General features: G+C 46.0%; 1 protein-coding gene across 1 annotated transcript in view; it reads right to left on the reverse strand.

Moving 5' to 3' along the window:
- Positions 1–1,772: 1,772 nt before the first annotated feature.
- Positions 1,773–23,009, reverse strand: part of LOC132822177 (metabotropic glutamate receptor 3-like) — a 135,541-nt gene continuing 114,304 nt past the window's right edge. Inside the window, exons 3-6 of the mRNA XM_060835252.1 lie at positions 16,041–16,878; positions 10,184–11,247; positions 2,897–3,071; positions 1,773–1,980 (exon numbers count right to left, since the gene is read on the reverse strand). Coding sequence (XP_060691235.1) covers positions 1,907–1,980; positions 2,897–3,071; positions 10,184–11,247; positions 16,041–16,878 — 2,151 coding nt within the window. The 3' untranslated portion in view covers positions 1,773–1,906. The remainder of the gene's footprint in view (positions 1,981–2,896; positions 3,072–10,183; positions 11,248–16,040; positions 16,879–23,009) is intronic.

Genomic DNA, 23,009 nt, shown 5'->3' on the forward strand with positions numbered 1-23,009 from the left:
CAGAAAGGGACCATTCAGACCACTGGGTCTGCACCAACTCTCTGAAGAACATCTCACCCAGACCCACCCCATCCCTGCAATCTCTATATCCCTTGGCCAATCCACCTAACCTGCATGTCTTTGGACTGTAGGAGGAAACTGGAGCATCTGCAGGAAACTCAGACAGACACAGAGAAAATGTGCAGACTCCACACAGACAATCGACCAAGGCTGGAACTAAACCTGGGCCCCTGCAGCTATGAGGCAGCAGTGCTAACTTACTGAGCCACCGCGCTACCAGTAAAAAAGTGAAAACAAAGATGTTTGAGAGCTCAGCAGATTTGAAAGCATGTGGGGAGAGAGATAGAGCTAACATGGCCAATGGCCCTGCTTCAGGATTGTATCCATTGGTCAATACATCCACTATCCCCTACTTGCTATTGGTCAGAAAAATTGTGCTCTGACATATGGTGTTGTGGTCAGAGAGTCAAAGCATTCAAGAGGTCATTGGAAGATTACCTGAATAAAATTTATTATGGGGACGTTGAAAAGGGAATTAAATAAATACTTGGAAAGGAAAGATTTTTAAAGGAATGGAGAAGGAGGGCAGCATATTAATTGGATAGCTCTTTGAGAATGAGTTGGTGCTAACAATATGGAATGAGTGGCCTTTTTTTTGCTGCATGGCATGAAGCTATGGTTTGTTCGGTGTAGTACACCACTTCATCTCTTATCAGCAGGCGAAGGAGGAACAAGAATTATCCGGGGCTGGGGAAAGGTAAGCAGCTGCCAAGGTGGCTGTGCCAGCCCCCCGGTGGGTTAGTCCTGGTGTCAAGTCCACAGTGTTTGTACGTCAAGTGAGAGGCAGTTGTGCTGGCTAGCCCTGGGTAGATCCCAGCACCACGCACCATCAGGGGTCATCAAGACTGGCTTCTTGGCAGGAGAGTGATTAGCAATGACATAGTGATTCCCAACAGGAGTTGCCAAGGCCCAAGGATGGTGATTTTTACCCAGAATTAGAGGCTTTCCTACAAAATCATAGAACCTCCAAGCACTGAGACCATTCAGTCCATCATCTCCAATTGGTCCCTCTCATCTGCTCTTTTCCCCATTGATTTGCAATGCTTTCCCCTTTCATTATCTCCCTTTGGAAGGTTAGTTCCATCACCCTATTTAAGAAGTGGATTCCTGATGAGGAGAAATGTTTTCTCTTCATCACAAGCCTTGGGTCTTTAGTTTTACTTGGCACATATATTCTAGTCACTGACTCTCCTCACGCCAATGAAAATGGCTTCTCACTATCAATATGATCAAAGCCATTTGAGTACTTCAAAAATACAGTCATTGCAACAGAAAAGGAGACTGTGACTCATCGTGAGTGGAAAACCTGAGAGATCCCACTGACCCAGGGACAGAGTGGGAGAATTCAGCCAATGTAAAGTGCGGCCAAGTCAGCCATTTCAGGAGAGAGAGCAAGAGAGTGGGCAGGGAGAAGGAAGGAGCAGGGGGCTAGAATCTTCATAAAAATAAACCACAGACAATTTATTTTAATATCAGGGAGTCACTAGGAATGTATTAGCTGCCAGAATGTCTTACATTATGGGGATCGACTTGTTAATATTTCCTCCTAATGACTCCACTGACTTGATACTAGAAGTAGTTACCAGTGACTAGGTTACAATATTCATTAAAAAAAAGACACTTTATTTACATTAGTTACAAGAGCACGTACTAATTCACAAGAAGTCTACTTAGTAAAAACCTCCTTTTATACATTGAATGTTATGGTTGGCTTTGCCACGGAAAGACCTTGACTTTGTACATATCTGTGGAGGAGTCACGGTGAGGGGTGTATGTGGGGAGAAGTGGGTTACACAGCACAATGGGTGGTGTTAGTGGCAGGAAAGTAGCTCTCTCTGTCCTGTCCTCATAACGATGAAGTTGTGGAGTCCACGATTTCTCGTCCATTGCATACAGTCGGCACATGGTGTGCAGCGGAAACTGCAAAATGGAATCACAAGTTTAGCTGAGCAGTGTTGTCCCATTATCTCATTGTAAGCTTGCAAAATTCTGGTGGGGGGTGACTGGGAGGTGTGGGAAAGATCTTTCGCCCTCAGCTGGTTTGTTGGGACCGAACTGAGGAGGAATTTCCTCAATCAGGGATGGTCATTCTTTGGAACTTCCTACCCCAAGAGTTCAATCACTCAAGACCAAAATCGAGAGGTTTCCGGTGACTAATGACAATGTGGGGATAGTGGAGGTACATGGTGCTCAGGGAAAAGAACTGTTCAAACGGGATAAGAGGCTCGATGGGCCAAATAGCCTACTCCTGCTCCTATTTCTTACGTACCTATGTTTCAGTGACATCTCCTGTGGGGATGTTCCATGATTACCCACTGCAGCTTGGCAATCTATGCCAATGCCAAAAGCAATAACTCACAACTTCACTTGGCAGCTTCATCCATGGCTACAGCCTCTCAAGGGCTGACCTTCATAGCCATCAGCAATCAAACAGAGAAGCCTCTTCCAGCACCCATGCCCAACACCCTCAATGGATTGTTGCTGGGTGTCCATCAATACTTGCAGATAGCACAATGCCACACCACCACTGTCTCAACATCTACTGGAGTCCACATGCTCGGACATTTGGCCGTATCTATGCCTGCTTTGGGCAAAGGGGATTCACAGCTGTCTTCAGTGCCCTCCACCCAGCCTTATGGAGAAGGGAGAGGGGGATCAGACTCATTGCTGTGCCTCATCCTCCACTGCCCACATTATTCATTTGGTCACTCAGGTGTGAAGAGCCAGTAACAGGGAACAGGAAGGAAGGAAGGAAGGAAGCAGAAAGGAAAGATTTAGGTGAAGGATGAAGGAGGTGATCTCGGAAGCTCAGCTGTGGTGCAGGGTTGGCACTCACCGTGGGAGTGGGCAGTCCCCGAGCCAGTCACACTGAAGCGGCTGGTGGTCACGCGATGAGTCACCACGTTTTTCTGAGGCTGGAAGAGAATGATGTGGACTTTCGGGGCAAACAGACATCCCAACACAACGGAGCCACTCAGGCTGACGGAGATACACATGGTGGTGGTTTGGACCTGCAAGGAGGGGGAGACAGGCAATACAGACTGAGTCAGATCCAAAAACAAACGACCCACCTTCAGATGCTACTGCACACCCAAAGCCCCACACATATTTCACCAGCGTTTTCTCCCCATGAAAGAGTCAATGCTCAACCAAAGCCAGGCCCATCTCCATGGAGACAGAAACTTATCACTTTCAAAATGAGAAGCACTAGCCTCTCAAACAACATGGGAAATGGGTGTCCTGGTCACACTAGAATTCCATTTTGAAGTAAACAAAATGAGTCAGACCAGTGTGTGGTATTCACTGGTGTTACTGGGGTTGCCTTCTGGGATGCCACCCAGAGGGACTCGGGCAGCAGATATACATGGGAACACTACCCCCTGCAAGTTCCTCTCCGAGCCGCTCATCATCCTGACTTGGAAAATGTATCACTATTCCCTCGGTGTCAACTGGTTCAAAGTCCTGGAATTCCCTTCCCAGTGGTATTGTCGGTCATTAAGGCACAAAGACAGCTCACCTCATCTTCATCGAGGATGGGGAGTCACTGCTGACCCTGCTGATCAAGAAATCGCAATTGAAACAATGTTTGTGGGATCGCGCTGTGTGCAGATGTGGCCTTCTGCTAACAGTGTCTGCAGTTCTGGAGCCATGCACTGGCTGGAGTGACTCACAGAGATTAGATGTGAACACTAAATGTGGCTGGAGTGGTTCATCGTTGTCACTGACTCTTTACCCCCACCCTCCTCAGCAAGTTAAGACCATGTCTCCATCCGGAATCAAACACCCTTATCCCCAGGCAGCCAGCAACGGGCGACAGGTGCCAGCTTTATCAATGCCATACTCTGAGATTAAAGAAGTAAAAATAGATAGCTGGCCAGATCTTCCCTTTTAAGGTGAAATGTCAGATGCGGTAAATGACTCAGTGACACACAACTGCTGCCTTCCTTTAAGGACTACACCCAGAATGAACAGCTCATCTGCCAGCCCATATTATTATAGAGTCAGAGAGGGGTAAGAACAAAGAGGAATAATGAGCTATAGTTACAGAAATCCAACAACATGTCAACAGGCTGTGTTTTCAGCAGAGCGAAACCTGACTCATTGTGACGACAATATTTACGGTGGTGTTGGCGATTCTTGCTGGATGAGTAACCCAGTGGAAAGATCACTGTTCAAGAGATGAGAATTGTACTCATTTCATGCTTCACACTGTATCTCTCTGAAAGATGCTTCAACTAGTCATAGTCATAGAATCACACAGCACGAAAACAAACCCAGTCCATTTCGACCATAGTCCCATCTGCCTATACTTGGTCCATATCCCTCTAAACCTTTCTTATTCATGAACTTATCCAAATGTCTTTTAAATGTTGCAACTGTACTTGCATCCACCATTTTCTCTTAAAGTTCATTACACACCTGAACCACTCTCTGGGTAAAACAATTGCTCCTCATGTCTTTTTTCAATCTTTCTCCTCTCACCTTAAAAAATATATCCCTGAGTCTTGAAATCCCCCTCCCTCGGGAAAAGACATCTATCATTCACCTTATCTATACCCCTCATGATTTTATAAATTTTATAAACTCCTCAGCCACCAACGGTCCAGGGACAGAAGTCCCAGCCTATCCAGCCTCTCCTTATGATTCAAACCCTCCATTCCTGGCAATATCCTGGTAAATGTTTAATAATATCATTCTTAAAACCAGGCGAGCAGAACTTTACATAGTACTCCAGAAGAGGCCTCCCTAACACCTCAGCATAACGTTCCAACGCCTATACTCAAAGCTCTGAATGATAGAACATAGAACATAGAACATAGAACATAGAACATAGAAGGATACAGCGCAGTACAGGCCCTTCGGCCCTCGATGTTGCGCCGACCGAATCCTACCTAACCTATACTAGCCCAATAACTTCCAAATGCCTATCCAATGCCCGCTTAAATGACCATAAAGAAGGAGAGTTCACCACTGATACGGGCAGGGCATTCCATGAACTCACAACCCGCTGTGTGAAGAATCTACCCCTAACATCTGTCCTATACCTACCACCCCTTAATTTAAAGCTATGTCCCCTAGTAACACCTGACTCCATTAGCGGTAAAAGGTTCTTAGTATCTACCATATCTAAACCCCTAATCATCTTATACACTTCTATCAGATCTCCCCTAAACCTTCTCTTCTCCAATGAGAACAGCCCCAAGTGCCTCAGCCTTTCCTCATAAGATTTTCCTACCATTCCAGGCAACATCCTGGTAAACCTCCTCTGCACTCGTTCTAAAGCTTCCACATCCTTCCTATAGTATGGCGACCAAAACTGCACACAATACTCCAGATGAGGCCTCACCAGAGTCTTATACAACTGCAACATGACCTCAGGACTCCGGAACTCAATTCCTCTGCCAATAAAGCCCAGTACACCATATGCCTTCCTCACAGCACTATTTACCTGGGTGGCAACTTTCAGAGATCTGTGTACATGGACACCAAGATCCCTCTGCTCATCCACACTACCAAGTAGCCTACCATTAGCCCAGTAATCCATCATCTTGTTATTCCTACCAAAGTGAACGACTTCGCACTTAGCTACATTGAATTCCATTTGCCACATTTCCGCCCAGCTCTGCAACTTATCTATATCCCGCTGTAACCTACCACTTCCTTCCTCACTATCCACAACTCCACCGACTTTTGTGATGAAGGGAAGTGCCCTAAAAGCTTTCTTAACCACCCTGTCTGTATGTGATGCAAATTTCAAAGAATTATGTACCTGAACCCCAAGGTCTCTCTGTTCTACAACACCACCCAAGGACCTTCTTTTAATTGTATAAGTCCTGTTCTTGTTTGTTTTACCAAAATGCAATTCCTCACATTTATCCAAATTAAACTCCATCTGCCACTCTTCAGCCCATTGGCCCAATCAAGATCAAGATCTCTTCATAATCTTAGCTAACCTTCTTCACTGTCCACGAAACCACCAATTTTGGTGTCATCTGAAAACTTACAATACATGCCTTCTCTCAGCTAAATCATTCATATAATTGACAAACAAAAGTGCACATCAACTGTAAATTTTAACTTTGTGGGTGTTATGTAACCATGCCCACATCACAGGTACAGGCAGGAGCAGAGGGCAAGTCATGAGGGGAAGGGTAATGGGGGTGATTGGGTCGTAAATGTCACTAGGTCATACATGGAGAGTTGAGATGTGGGCAGTGTTGGTGGTGGGGGGTGGGGGGAAGCGCAGAGAAGCTGTGAAGGTAGATTTAAATCAGAACTGCGAGGAGGAGCCAGTGGAAACTAAATAAAGCAGCGGAGGTCAGAGGTAGCAGCAGGAGGAATCAGTGAGCTGTCTGAAACCACTGCACGGAGCTCAGCATGAAATACCATCATCTCCCCTTTAGATTCCTGAAGACGGACTGAAACCTCCCCCAGCACAGGTGATGGAAGTATTCAATGGCAGACCGTCTTGGGCAGTCTCAAACCAATTCCGGACAGTCACTGACCCACATCCCAAAGCCACCTTTTCCCAGTTGGCAATGAGGCCACATAGAGATGTACAGCACGGAAACAGACCCTTCGGTCCAACCCATCCACGCTGACCAGATATCCCAACCCAATCTAGTTCCACCTGTCAGCATCCAGACCATATTCCTCCAAACCCTTCCTATTCATATACCCATCCAAATGCCTTTTAAATGTTGCACATGTGCCAGCCTCCACCACTTCCTCTGGCAGCTCATTCCATACACGTACCACCCTCTGTATGAAAAAGTTGCCCATTAGGTCTCTTTTATATCTTTCCCCTCTCACCCTAAACCTATGCCCTCTAGTTCTGGACTCCCTAACCCCAGGTAAAAGACTTTGCCTATTTACCTTATCCATGCCCTCATTTTGTAAATTTTGTAAACCTCTATAAGGTCACCTCTCAGCCTCCGACGTTCCAGGGAAAACAGTCCCAGCCTGTTCAGCCTCTCCCTATAGCTCAAATCCTCCAACCCTGGCAACATCCTTGTAAATCTTTTCTGAACACTTTCAAGTTTCACAACATCTTTCCGATAGGAAGGAGACTAGAATTGCACGCAATATTCCAACAGTGGCCTAACCAATGTCCTATACAGCCGCAATATGACCTCCCAACTCCTGTACTCAATACTCTGACCAATAAAGAAAAGCATACCAAACACCTTCTTCACTATCCTATCCACCCCACTTTCAAAGAGCTATGAACCTGCATTCCAAGGTCTCTTTGTTCAGCAACACTCCCTAAGACCTTACCATTAAGTGTATAAGTCCTGCTAAGATTTGCTTTCCCAAAATGCAGCACCTCGCATTTATCTGAATTAAACTCCATCTGCCACTTCTCATCCCATTGGCCCATCTGGTCAAGATCATGTTGTAATCTGAGGTAACCCTCTTCGCTGTCCACTATACCTTCAATTTTGGTGTCATCTGCAAACTTACTAACTATACCTCTTATGCTCGCATCCAAATCATTTATGTAAATGATAAAAAGTAGAGAACCTAGCACCAATTCTTGTGGCACTCCACTGGTCACAGGCCTCCAGTCTAAAAAATAGAACCCTCCACCACCACCCTCTGTCTTCTACGTTTGAGCCAGTTCTGTACCCAAATGGCTAGTTCTCCCTTTATTCCATGAGATCTAACCTTGCTAATCAATCTCCCATGGGGAACCTTGTCAAACGCCTTGTCAAAGTCCATATAGATCTCATCTACTGCTCTGCCCTCATCAATCCTCTTTGTTACTTCTTCAAAAAACTCAAACAAGTTTGTGAGACATGATTTCCCATGCACAAAGCCATGTTGACTATTCCTAATCAGTCTTTGCCTTTCCAAATACATGTACATCTTGTCCTTCAGGATTCCCACCATCAACTTGCCCACCACTGAGTCAGGCTCACTGGTCTGTAGTTCCTTGGCCTGTCCTCACCGCCCTTCTTAAACAGTGGCACCACGTTTGCCAACCTCCAGTCTTCCGGCACCTCACCTGTATCTATCGATGATACAAATACCTCAGCAAGAGGCCCAGCAATCACTTCTCTAGCTTCCCACAGAGTTCTCGGATACACCTGATCAGGTCCTGGGGATTTATCCACCTTTAACCATTTCAAGACATCCAGCACTTCCTCCTCTGTAATTTGGACATTTTGCAAGATGTCACCATCTATGTCCCTACAGTCTATATCTTCCATATCCTTTTCCACAGTAAATACTGATGCAAAATACTCATTTAGTATCTCCCTCATTTTTTGCAGCTCCACACAAAGGCAGCCTTGCTGATCTTTGAGGGGCCCTTTTCTCTCTCTAGTTACCCTTTTGTCCTTAATATATTTGTAAACACCCTTTAGATTCTCCTTAATTTTATTTGCCAAAGTTATCTCATGTCTCCTTTTTGCCCTCCTGATTCCCTCTTAAGTATACTCCTACTTCCTTTATACTCTTCTAAGGATTCACTCGATCTATCCTGTCTATACCTGACATATGCTTCCTTCTTTTTCTTAACCAAACCCTCAATTTTTTTAGGAGAAAGTGAGGACTGCAGATGCTGGAGATTAGAGGTGAAAATGTGTTGCTGGAAAAGCGCAGCAGGTCAGGCAGCATCCAAGGAACAGGAGAATCGACGTTTCGGGCATAAGCCCTTCTTCAGGAATGAGGAAAGTGTGTCCAGCAGGCTAAGATAAAAGGTAGGGAGGAGGGACTTGGGGGAGGGGCGTTGGAGATGCGATAGGTGGAAGGAGGTCAAGGTGAGGATGATAGGCCGGAGTGGGGTGGGGGCAGGGAGGTCAGGAAGAAGATTGCAGGTTAGGAGGGCGGTGCTGAGTTCGAGGGATTTTACTGAGACAAGGTGGGGGGAGGGGAAATGAGGAAACTGGAGAAATCTGAGTTCATCCCTTGTGGTTGGAGGGTTCCCAGGCGGAAGATGAGGCGGAAGACCAACCAACCCAACCACCCCATGGCTCAACACTTCAACTCCCCCTCCCACTCCACCAAGGACATGCAGGTCCTTGGACTCCTCCATTGCCAGATCATAGCAACACGACGGCTGGAGGAAGAGCGCCTCATCTTCCGCCTAGGAACCCTTCAACCACAAGGGATGAACTCAGATTTCTCCAGTTTCCTCATTTCCCCTCCCCCCACCTTGTCTCAGTCAAATCCCTCGAACTTAGCATCACCTTCCTAACCTGCAATCTTCTTCCTGACCTCTCCGGCCTCACCCCACTCCGGCCTATCACCCTCACCTTGACCTCCTTTCACCTATCGCATTTCCAACGCCCCTCCCCCAAGTCCCTCCTCCCTACCTTTTATCTTAGCCTGATGGATACACTTTCCTCATTCCTGAAGAAGGGCTTATGCCCGAAACGTCGATTCTCCTGTTCCTTGGATGCTGCCTGACCTGCTGCGCTTTTCCAGCAACACATTTTCACCTCAATTTTCTTTCGTCATCCAGCATTCCCTTTACCTACCAGCCTTCCCTTTCACCCTGACAGGAGTATACTTCTCTAGGGCTGACATGATTCAGGAATGGAGTGGAGGGAACTCAAGTCCGAAATCAGAAACTCACACTGAGTGGCTGAGTAGGGAAGGTTAAACAGGTTAGAGCTTTATGGTTAGACAGTAGCAGAATGAGGGGGTGATCCTACCTAAAGATTTTGAGGGGGGCAGGACAGGGTGGGTGTTGAGTTGTCTCCACTCGTGGAGAAATTTCTAACTAGGGGACATCATTGGACAGCACGGTGACTCAATGGTTAACACAGCTGCCTCACAGCTCCAGGTTCAATCCCAGCCTCAGGCGACTGTCTGTGTAAAGTTTACACCTTCTCCCCGTGTCTGCGTGGGTTTCTTCCAGGTGCTCCGGTTTCCTCCCACTATCCAAAGATGCGCAGTGTAGGTGGATTGCCTCGTCCTGTCCAGGGATGTGCAGGCTAGGTGGGTTAGCCATGGAAAATACCGGGTTACAGGGATACGGTTAGGGGTGGTGGGTCTGGTTGGGATGCTGTTCGGAAGGTCAGTGTGGACTCGATGGGCCGAATGGCCTGTTGGGATTCTACAAAGGCATAAAGGGACCTTGCTTTACAATGGAGCTAGAAAAGATGCTGCTTACCCTATAGTCAGAGGAGGTGACATAGAAGATAGGCAGGAAGGCAAGCCAGATGATGCACGTGGTGTACATGGTGAAGCCAATGAACTTGGCCTCATTGAAATTCTCTGGGCACTTCCTGGTTTTGAAGGCGTACACTGTGCACAGCACGATGAGCACCACCGTGTAGGTCAGGGAGGTGAGCATGCTGGACTCCTTGGTGTTGCACTTGAGGGTAACCGTGTCCCTCTTCTCAGGTGTGGTCTCCTTCCTGGTGCCAGGCGTCTCCACCACCAGCCACACCGTGACGACAATCAGCTGGCAGGAAATCAATGCCAGACAGATGCCCACCTGGGAGGCTGGGCTGATGCAGCGCGGCCTCTGGGCGCCGTCTCTCACACCATTGAAGATTCGCGCAATGCGGTTAGTCTTGGTGAGGAGGGCCGAGTAGCAGACCGCGAAGGAGGACCCCAGCCCGAGGCGGCGCAAGGTGCAGACCGTGGTGGAGGGCTTGGCAATGAAGATCAAGGTCATGCTGTAAGACATCAGGACCCCAACGAGAAGGATGTAGCAGAGCTCCCGCCCTGAAGCCTTCACCACCGGCGTGTTGTTGTTCTTCACAAAGATCGTGAACACACAGAGGGTGCAGATGAAGCCCAGGCAAGAAATGGTGATGGGCCCGATAGCCCAAGCATCCTCCCACTTGATATACTCTTCCGGAAGGTCATAGCATGAGCTGAGGTCCTCGGTGGGCCACCGTCCAGGTCCACAATCCATGCAGGTGAACTCATCATAGAGGAACTCGTAAGGTTGGCAGGGGATACAGAGCCAGCAACAGACATCTCCACGCTGCATGCTCTTGGCTTCATTCTTGGCACAGGGATCACTGCACTGCGATGTCGGAATGAATGACTGGGCCCAGACAATCAAGCTGGTGTTCAAGGTGAGGTCCTCACCCCAGTAGCCAACCCTCTGATAGCCGTACCTCCCACCCCTCGCCTGGAAGTTGAAGATGTTGTACCGGCCGATTCCGTCCCCATGTCGATCGAACCGGATTTCGCTGTCCGTGTCGTCCGAGCTAAAAGGAGCTGGGGAGAGAAGAGATTGAGAGGGTGTCTGAAATCCAGTGAGACAGCTGGGCCCAGACTCGCACAGGCACTAGATTAGCCTGGAGCGAATGGGGTCCTTGCGACATTAAATACAAAGGTCATCACAATATCTAGTCTGGAAATGAATCTCAACCATCCCAAATTAGTTCTCTTGACCATTTTGTCAACTTACATACTTCTACAGTTCAGTGTCACCTGGGCACGGCTTGAATAACCTCCTTATCACAGCCACACTTTGTAAACTTGACCACGTGCTATTTCCCACTCAGCAATACTCTCGCATTGGGTCATTCCTCAGGAACAAGGCCGGAGGGACAGTGTGAATTGGGTACTTGACAAAAATTGCAGCACTTTCCAGCAGTAGTTTCAGGATTAGTAAATCGTGTTCACTGTAAAGTGATTAGATATTTGTTGTAATGAGATGGTGAGTATTAATTGGTGTGTCACTTTCTGGTGACATCTATTTTCTGCAGGCTGCCGGAGTGTGTGTGTGTGTGTGTGTGTGTATGTGTGTGTGTGTGTGAGAGAATGTGTGTGTGCGTGTATGTGTGTGTGTGTCTAAATTAAACCGTTGACGTCAATAAATATGAGGCTCCCGTTCTATTCATCATTTGCCTTAATGAACCAAACAGCTGCCGAACCTGCCTTCCCACGAGCCCAGTGTTCTCAGGCACATTGTGGTGGATCTGTTACTTTTAGCTTCCTCAACACAGAGCTGGGATCAAAACTGGACAATTGTTTGTGATCTATATGGGTCAGTTCCACAGTGGGCAGTGAACTTATCAAGTGAGCTGCTTGAAGGGTCAAAGTTTAGTTCATGGTTTGTGTGCTTAACGCATCATGGTTAGCTTTTGGATTTAAAGATTGACAGTAGAAAATGGGAGAACTGCAAGCTCCCGTGAAGCACTTAAAAGGTTGGGGTCACGTTTGAGAGTAACGACCAGAAAGGAAGGATCAGAAACAGGAGGTGAACTTTCTGGGCTTGACACCCTGCATCCACACTGCTTACAGTAATGACTGTCCAGAGAGATCATTTTGAGAGTTAAAGTTAAATTAGTTTGAAGCATTTGGTTGTCCCTGAAAGGCTGTAAAAGTCTCTTCATCAGATCAAATAAAAAATTACTTCACCTAAAAATCAGGTTAAGGACAGATCAGAGCAAGCCATGTCACCATGGAGTTGGGGATGGAGGGGGTCCTTTCGAAGGTTTCAATGTATCTGTATGCCTGCCGGGGAAGGAGTTAGTTACAGTTTGGAGCTGGAACAGTGCTGACGCAGAAGTAAGCCCTGGCACCGAGTGCTCCAATTAACGGGCACCAGGCACTTGGAGATCATGAGAAATCCCAGGAATGGTCTCTCGATAATGTTGAAAAAGCATAGTATTAAAACAAAGTCTTGGGAGCCCAAGTGCTGAAAGTGGGATGAAGGAAGCTTGCAGTTGGACAAGGTAAGAGGTTTCTAAAGATGTCAGAAAAAGACAATAAGCCTGAGGATTGAACATAATTTAGAACTCAATAAAGGATGATTAGGATACTGATAAAGAAAGAAGAAAGAGAATATGAATGCAAACTAGTCAGCAGCATAAAGCTGGACTGTAAAAGCTTCTTTAGGTATGTGCAAAGGAAAAGATTAACGAGGTTAAATGTACACCAAATGTTCACCAAAAGACATAGAAAAATCTCAGAAATACTAGACAAAAAGACAGGTGTAACTCAGGAACTGAAAAAAAAATTGTGATTAATAAAAAGGTAGTACTTGAAAAACAAATTGGATTGATAAATCCCCTCGACCAAAGGATCTCAGATTGCTGAAGGACGTGACTGTAGAGTGAGTGGATGTATTGTTGATTATCTTTCATAATTATATAGGATTTTGGACAGTACAAGGCAGCAAATGTAACCCAACTATTTAAGCAGAGAGAGGGGATGAATATAAAATGATAGGTCTGATTGATATCTAAAGTGAGGAAATGTTATAATCTATTTTACAGGACATGGAACTAGAAAACTTAGAAAATAATAACAAAATTGAATGAAGTTAACATGAAGTTATGAAAGGGAAATCATGTTTTATAAATCTGTTTGACTTTTTAAGGATGTTGCTTATAACATGGATGGAGGGGAACATGAGGATGTGGTGTATTTGGATTTTCAGAAGGCTTTTGACAAGATTATGTACAGGGGATCAGTAAATAAAATTAAAGCGCATGGAATTGGAGATAATATACATATCGTGAACAGGTTAACAGATAGAAAGCAAAGCGTAGGAATAAATGAGTCATTCTCAGGATAGCAGACTGTCATGAATGGGGCATCACAAGGATCATGCTAGTGCTGTTCACAATCTACATTAAATGAGTTACCTGTGGGGACCAATTACAATATTTCCAAATTTGCAGATGCCACTAAACTAGTTGGAAATACGAGTCATGATGAAGATTCGGGAAGGCTTCAATCAAACATGTCTAAATGAATGGACATGTCATGGTTATTAGAATTCTACGCAAATAAGGATGAAAGTGTCCACTTTGGTAGAAAAAAAACTGAAAGTCAGGACATTTGTTAAACAATAAGGTCTTCGGAGCTGTCAGTGTCTGATTAGTCCCGAAGTGTCCATGTTCATGAATTACAAAAAGCTAGCATGCAGATGCAACAATTAATAAGGCAGGCAAATGGTATGCTGGCCTTCATTGCAAGGGGACTTGAGTACAGAAGTAAAGATTTCTTGCTGCAATCACAGAGACCCTTGGTGAGACCACAAGTAATATATTGCATATGATTTTAGTCATCTTATCTAAGGGAGGATATGCTTGCCATAGAGGGAGTGCAGAGGAAGCTGACCAGACTAATTGTTCTATGAGGACAGATTGAGGAGACCCGGCCTGTGATCTTTAGAGTTTTAAAAAATGAGTTTATTGTACTGAAATAGGGTGATGGGATGTTTCCCCCTGCTGGTGAGTCAAAACCTAAGGAACAAAGTCTCTAACAATGAGGAGGATTGTCATTACTCAGAGGGTGCTAGATCTTTGGAATTCTCTGTCTTCAAAGGCTGTGGAAGCTCAATCATTGAGCACATTCAAGACCAATGTCAATAGATTTCTGGAGAATAATAACATCAAGGGATGTGGAAATAATACGGATTACTTACAGTGTGGAAACGGGCCCTTCGGCCCAACAAGTCCACACCGACACGCCAAAGCGCAACCCATCCAGACCCATTCCCCTACACCTAACACTACAGGCAATTTAGAATGGCCAATTCACCTAACCTACACATTTTTGGATTGTGGGAGCAAACCGGTGCACACCCACGCAGACAATGTGCAAACTCCACACAGAGAGTCACCTGAGGCGGGAATTGAACCCAGGTCTCTGGTGCTGTGAGGCAGCAGTGCTAACCACTGTGCCACCGTGCTGCCCACTACAGGAAAATGGCGTCAAGGTAGATGATCAGCCTTGATCTGTTTGAAAGGTGGGGTAGGACTGATGGACTGAATGGCCTACTCCTGTTCTGATGCTCCTATGATTTGAATTTAGCAAAATTCAGGTGCCTGTCAGTGAAACGTGCTGGCAATTATTGTTTGTGAGCCTCTCAGGAATCCTGGGGAACTCCATCCCGGGAGCAGAGGTTGAACTACCAATTTGTAAGCAATCACTTAGGCATTCTGTGTCGGCCAAGGATTGGAGGGCACTCTTAGCTTAGGCCTTCAAAAATGAAGATTTGGAATCTTTTGAAAAGAAGAATAATTTTATTGAGGTGTGATGACCCATTGTGTCCCTAACATCTGGATGGGAACTGGGTCTTGTCTGTTGACTTGCCATTTAATGTAGAATCTGTATTTAAATTACACTCTGCATTGTGTTCATTCACAATTTGTTTGCTAACTCACATTTGCCTCATGTTAGTGCAGAATGTTCGAGTCTCTGTTGCATATTTAGGTGCATATTGTTTAGAATCACTGAATTATCTGATCAAATAGAATTATTTTGTTATTGTTGAATATGCTCACTTTGTTCAAGATTGTATAGTGAAGATTTGTTATGGCATTTTAATTTATACGTGGAATCGTGCTGCTTATATTTTTAAGATTTGTTTCTTCTAAGCATTGTATGCTTTATCAGAATGTAATAATAACAGCTCATAACAAAGATCCGGCTTTTTTGGTATTCTCATAACTGAGATTTTAACCCTCCCTTTCTGACTGGTGATTGAGCCTGACCCAGAGCCCTCACTCAGCTCTGGTGAGTCACTGTTGCAAAGTGTGGCACTGGAAAAACACAGCAGGTCAGGCAGCATCTGAGGAGCAGGAGAGTCGATGTTTCAGGCATAGACCCTTCATCACTGAGAACCAGTTCCATTCTCCGGAACTGAGATCGAGTCTCAGTTTCAAGCTCTGGTCAAACAGTGTCAACAGGACAGGATAGGGAATGGTACAATCAAACAAGGCCTGACTTGAAGACACCCAGCTAGAGCACTGAAAGAATGCTGCATTGATGGATGTGCTGCCTTTTGGAAAACTGAGTTGTGGAAGTGTCTGGGACACTATCTTGAAAAAGGGTGAGGGATCGTCCAGATCAATATCGATCCTGAGAACAGCACTATTATGGACTGGCTCATCATTTATCACCGGGCTGCTCATGGGACCTTGCTACGGGCAAATTGGCTGCAATGTTCTGCCACGCACATTGGGCTGTTTTGAGGTCGTGACATGTGCTATGATGTGAGTATCTCTTTCCCTGGAATGGAGCGAAGTACAAAGGAAGAGCGCATTTACCGTCAAAGTGAACCTTTATGATGTAATCCTTGTAAAACCTCTTGCCATTCAGGGGCCTCATGTTGTCGCAGAGCTTGGTGGTGTTGGGGCAGAGTGCCTGCTGCATGTTATGGAGGGCATGGGCCATGGCGTAGACGGCGTTGAGTACGAACATGATCTTGGACTCTGGCTGGTAGTTCTCTTTCCTGAGAGTGTTGCTGGCGCATTCCCGCTGGCGGAAGCTGCAGTTGAACCTCTGCTGCCAGAACTCCCGGAACCAGGCGTTCCTGTGGTTGTTGGTTGGGTGGAGGTTGACGAAGTACGCGGCGAACTCGGCGATGGGACGGGCAGCCAGCTCGATGGTGATGGCCCCCCGCGCCGCCTGCTCGTTTCCCCGCACCACGTTCTCCAGGGCGCCCCAGCCGTCACTGGCCACCCAGGTGAAGGTGAGGTTGAGCCGGTGGGCGGCGGCCAGCAGCTCCCGCGCGTCTTCGCTCTTGGTGAAGAGCACCACCACACGGGCGCTGGGCTTCTGCGCCAGGGCCTTGATGACGCCGTCATAGCTCTTCTGGTCCATGGAGCGGCCCACCTTCTCCGACGTGGCGATGCAGATGTTCCTGGCACGGGCCTCCTGCTCAAACACCTCGATGCCCGTCTCGCCGTAGTCGCCCTCAGATGCCACCGTGGACACGTACGTCCAGTTGAAAAAGCGAAGGATGTCCGACATGGCCTTTGCTTGGTAGAAATCGGGAGGCACAGTCCGCGCAAAGTAATCGTAGCGGGACTTGTCGCTCAGTTTGGCGCTGGTGGAGGCATAGCTGATCTGGGGGATCTGGAACAAGCGCAGCAGGTTGGCGACCTAGCACAATGTGGAAAGAAGAGAGTCAGTGTACCTCACCATTCAATTAAATCCCTGAACCAGTGATGCCAGCTGCTTGGCAACCCAACAGGCTGGACAAAAATTCCCCGAACATATAGGAACAATACTACTAAACTGGAGGGGGTTTGGAAAATATCTACTGAGGTGTTTCCAGGACTCGAGGGCTTGGAGAGGCTGGAAATGCTGGGACATTTTTCACTAGAGTCCAGGAGGTTGAGGGGTAACCTTATAGAGGTTTATAAAATCATGAGGAAAATGGATAAGGTGAATAGCCAAGGTATCTTCTCTTGGATTGGGGAGTCCAAAACATGTGGGGACATGTTTGCGAGGTGAGGAGAGAAAGATCTAAAAGGAGCCACGGGGCAACATCTCCATGCAGAGAAGTGTGGAATGAACTGCCAAAGGAAGTGGTGGATGCATGTACAGCGACAACACATAAAAGATGGTTGGACAGGTACACCTAGTGGAAAGGTTTGGAGGGATATGGGCCAAATGCAGGAAAATAGGACTTGTTCAGTTTGGGAAGCTTGGCAGGTATGGACGTGTTGGGCTGAAGGGTCTGTTTCCATGCTGTATGACTCTATGACTCTATCTGTACCAACCAGACTCCGAAAGCTTGCTTCTCAGAACAGAAATCCCACTCTCCTGGTCGCTTCTGTTATCAAGGCCTACGTCCCCAAGACTCTCTCAGACCCACCCCGGGCCCAACTTAACCCAGAGCTCTGACTGCTGCCTTTTCTCGCAGCTCCGTCAAGGTCGGGGATGTAGGGACAGCCCTGCATGCCACGCTCAGCTCACGTAGTGGGGCATTGCCACCAGGCTTCACACTGGGGCACACGTCTTGCTGCCAGCCTCAGCAGGCCTGCAGTAAATGGCACAGGCCCTCCCACCACCCGATGCACAAAGGTATCAGCCGGCCAGCCAGCTAGCCACTCCATTCGATGCAAGACACTGCGGATGCTGGAAACGTAGAATAAGAAGAGGAAATGTTGAGAAACTCAGTGGTCGCGGCAGCATCAGTGAAGAGATTAACAGTTAACGTTTCAAATCTTGAGAATGGAAGAGTCATTTCAGACTCAATATTACATCTGTTTGTCTCTCTCCCCAGCTGCTGTTGGACCCGTTGACTTTCTCCAGCACTTCCTCTTTTCAACTTCAGTTTAAATCCTGACTGCCTGACATCACGGTTTCACTTTCCCACTGTTGCACCACATCCCTCAACTTGCAAAAATTAGCAACCTCTGTTGGAAAAGCTCCCATTGTTTCCCAGCACCTGACAAGGACGATGGTCTTCACCCAGTGATGAAGAGTATGGTCATTGAATCTAGAGCTATAGATGAGTCCTTACAGCTTCATAGGAGTGACTGAGGCAGTGAAGAACATTGCCAGTGTTGGCTGGTGCTATCTCACTCTGGGAACAGATCTTGTGTGAGTAAGCTGACCAATCCTATCAGCAACATACCATCCTTTGAAACCCATCCCTCCAGTGCAATAAGTTACGCATCAGAGAATCTTCCCCATTTCAATAAGTCCCGAACATTTTCAATTTCCCCAATGGATCACTGTAAGCATTCAGAACTCTCATGAACAAAATTCTTTTGAATGCAAGTTGTTAGCACAGCTGCCTCACAGCACCAAGGATCCAGGTTCGATTCCAGCCTTAAGCGACTGTCTGTATGGAGTTTGCACATTCTCCCCACGTCTCAGTGGGTTCCCCCTGGGTGCTCTGGTTTCCTCCTACAGTCCAAAGATGTGCTAAATTGTCCATAGTGTTCAGGGATGTGTAGGTTAGGTGCATTAGTCAGGGGAAATGTAGAGTAATAGGGTAGGGGAATGGGTCTGGGTGGGTCAGTGTGGACTTGTTGGGCCAAATGGCCTGTCTCCACACTGCACAGATTCTATGATAAGAATCTTCGATGAAAATAGAAACTGCTGGTATACTCGACTGGTCGAGCATAAGTTGATGTCTAGATTCATGAATTTATAGATTCATACAGCACAGAAAAGGCCCTTCGGTCCATCGAGTCTGCACTGACATAACTATCACTAAAGGTGCGCTCATCCCAATTTCCTGTACTTGTCCCATACCCTTGAATGTTATGATATTTGAAGTACTCATCCAAATATTTTACAAAGGTTGTAAGGTTTCCAGCCTCCACTAACTTCCCAGGCAGTACGTTCCAGATTCCCACCATTCTCTGAGTGAAAAATAATTTTTCCCAAGTACTCCCTGAATTTCTAGCCCCTTACCCTAAAGCTATGCCCTCTCATAATTGCCCCCTCAACCAAAGGGAACAGTTACTCTCTATTCACCTTGCCCATACTCTTCATAATCCAATCCATCTCAATCATGTCCCCCCCTTATTCTCTCTGCTGTAAAGAAAATAATCCAAGTCTCTCCTTCCAGCTCAATTTCTCCATCCCAGACCAATATACTGTACAACTCCAACATTACCTCCTTGCTGTTTTACTCTATGCCAGATAAAAGCAGGTCTCCCATATACCTTCTTAACATGCTCTCCTGATTTCAGGGATCTGCAAATAATTACCCCTGGCTCCCCCTTCCTCTAAGCTACCCAATGACCTGCCATTCATTAAATATTCCCTCATCTTGTTTGTTCTTCCAAAGTGCATCGCATTGCCCTTAATGGGGTTAAATACCATCCGCCATTGGTCTGCCCATCTGAACAACCCAACTATATCTTCCTGTAACCTACAACCATCTTGTTTGCTATTAACCATTCTACCAATCTTTGTATCATCTGCAAACCAGGCGATCCATCTTGCTCCATCCTTCCATCAGCACTACGACAAGATGGAAATCTTCAGATGGGAGGAGATTGAGGAATCCAAGGAGAAACATTGAGACAATTGAACAATGTAGCGATTTGGCTAATGATAAGCAGTGATTGGACAAGGAGTTTAACATTAATCAGTACATCAATAAGTAAACTCCATTCAGGTAACAGTGCTTAAAGAAAGGAAAAAAAGCTCTTTACCTGAATTCACAAAATGTCCAACAATAAGATGGGTGAAGTGGTGGCACAAAGACAAAAATTAATCTATTCACCATTAACGGCACATGGGGCAGGACGTTTTCAGATGCTACATTTTCCCTCTCAAAGTCATACTCTGATGTGCATTTTCCTGCAATTTAGTTATTACTTGGGCCAGATCCTGTCTAATCTATTATAATTGGCCTTCTCCCAATTCAGAACTTTTATTTCCATTTCACCCCCGTCTTTGTCCATGTAACTTAAATTTTACTAAATTATAGTCACTATCACCGAAATATTCCCCGTCTGCCACATTTACCACTTGCCTGGTTTTGTTCCCTCTGATTACCTTTCGCTTGTAGGATTTTCTACATGCCGAATTAAAAAGCTCTCCTGGACACATTTTGAGAATTCCGCACTCAAAGTCTTGCACACTTTGTCCATACCAGGTAATACTGGGGGAAGTTGTAATCGCCCACTATTGTCTCCCTATTTCGTTTACATTTCCGTGAGATTTGCTGACATATCTGTAAGTCTATTTCTTCCTGACTGTTTAGGGACTGAAGACCACCCCAGCAAAGAGGTTGCCCCCTTTTTTGCTTCTAAGTTCTACTCATACAGCCTCAGTTGAGGAGGTTTCTAAGATATAATCCTTCCTTATTGTAATAATTGACTCTTTCATTAATATTGTGGTACATCTCTCTTAAACATTCATCCTTCTTTCATCCAAAGACTCCATAACTTGGAATATTGAGCTGCCAGTCCTGTCCCTTCCTAATCCATATCTTTGTGATCACAATGATTTCACATCTTCATGCATTAATCAACACTTTCAATCCATCTGCCTTACACACAAAACTCCTTACATTAAGGCAGGTTGTGTGGGAGCTGCCATTCGGCCCATCAAGTCTTCACCAACACTCCAAAGACCATCCCATCAGTCCCACCCCCTACCCTATCTCTGTAATCCTGCACTTACCGACACATCCCTGAGTACTATGGACAATTTAACATGACCAATCCACTTAACCTGTACATCTTTGGGCTGTGGGAGGGAACTAGAGCACCTGGAGGAAACCCATACAGACAGAGAGAGAACATGCAAACTCCTCACAGTCCAAGGGTGGAGTCAAACCCACTGTGAGGCAGCAGTGCTAACCACTGAGCCACTGTGTTCTCTTGAGAGGGCATTGGATTATTATTTAAATAGAAACAACGTGCAAGGGTATTGGGGTAAAGGCAGGAGATTGGCCCGAAGTCATCTTACTCATTTGATGAGCCAGTACAGGCAAGATAGACTGAATGGCTTCTTTCTGATAACAATTCTCTGATACTCTTAATCATCAGCAAAGTTGGACAATGCTATAAAGTTACACTGATGCAGTAATAACCTGCACATTGACACTCGGTTTGAGTTCCACCAGAATCACTCATTACCTTCATCCAAACATAGACAACACGGCTGAACTTCAGTGATGTTACTCCAGACCCACAGCAATAGAGTTAACTCTTAACTGTCCTCTGGGCAATCAGAAATGGGCAATAAATGCTGACTCAGCCAGTCACACCCACAATTAACTCAGTATAAACCACTGAGCTCTGGCAAAATTGGAGCCAATGAGAATCCAGAGGAAAGCTGTAGTGGGGGTGCTCACTGATGATTTTGTAATGTTCTGTGCTATTCCCAACTCCTCAGATATTGAAACAACAAGTGCAGCAAGACCAGGACAAAACATAGGCTTGGACTGATTGGGAATGATTAACATTTGTGCCACACAAATGCCAGGCAATGACCATCTCCAATAAGAGAAAATCTTAACCACTGCCTCTTGACATTCAATGATGTTACCATCACTGAAGCCCCCACTACCAACATCCTGGGGGGTTACCATTGACCAGAAAGTCAATTAGATGCACCACATAAACTCAGTGGTTACCAGAGCGGGTCAGAGGCTGGGAATATTGTGGTGAATAACTCACTTCCTGACTCTGTAAAGCCCATCCACCAGCTACGAGTCAGGAATGTGATGGAGCTTCCCCCCCACCACCTCCAACCCCCTCGATGGGTCCAATTGCATTCAAGATGTTTGAAGCCATCCTGGTAAAAGCAACCCCCTTGCTTGGTGTCCCATCTTCCCCCCCCCCCCTTTAAACATTCACTCTCTCCACCACTGAAGCTCAGTAATAACAATGTCTATCACCCACACCCTGCACTGCAAATAACTCCTTCCTAACCCACAAACACTTCCAGCAAGGACAGCAAATATAATGGGAACACCACCAGCTGCAACTTCCCCTCCAAGTCACTCCCCATCCTGAATTGGAAAAAGTGTCATTATTCTTTCACTGTCGCTGGGTCAAAACCTGAAAGTCTCTCCGTGTTGGCACTCAGGGGATCCGTGCACCCTGAAGCACTGCAGCAGCTCAAGAAGCCAACTCACTACCATCTCCAGGGCAATAATTGATGGCCCACCCAGCAATACCCCAGTCCCATGAACAAATGTAATTGTAAATAAGAATGAACACGCATTACCTCAGAGCCATTTCAGAGAGTTCGTTGCAAGGTGACCAAGGAAGGAACCTAAATATTCAAGGGTGCCTGACAGTTTGGAAGGCACGAAGGTAGGAAAGGTCGTGGGGTAGCTGTGTTAGTTAACGATAACAGAACAGTGGTGAGTAATGACCTTGGTTTCAGAAAATCAACATCCAGAATGAGTTTGATTAAGACAAGAAATAACACAGGGAGGGAGTCACTTGTGTTCACTAGTTTATAAGCCCCTTAACAATAACACACCGTAAGACAGAGTATATCAGAAGAAGATCCTGCAATAATTTCATGCTTCCTATAGAGTGGCAAAGAACATAGAACAGTGCAGCTCAGAAATATCTGTGTCAATTCTGATATATTCTAAACTAATCCCATCTGCCTGTATATGGTCTGTATCATTCTGTTCCCTGCCTATCCATGTATCTGTCTAAATGTCTCTTAAACATTGCTATCGTACCTACTTCCACGCCTCCTCTGGAAGAACATTCAGTCACCTACCACCCTCTGTGTGAAAAGGTTACCTCGCGAATCTCCTTTAGATTTTCCCCCTATCACTTTAAACCTAT

This window comes from Hemiscyllium ocellatum, chromosome 14 (genome assembly GCF_020745735.1).
Source record: "Hemiscyllium ocellatum isolate sHemOce1 chromosome 14, sHemOce1.pat.X.cur, whole genome shotgun sequence".
Classification (NCBI taxonomy): domain Eukaryota; kingdom Metazoa; phylum Chordata; class Chondrichthyes; order Orectolobiformes; family Hemiscylliidae; genus Hemiscyllium; species Hemiscyllium ocellatum.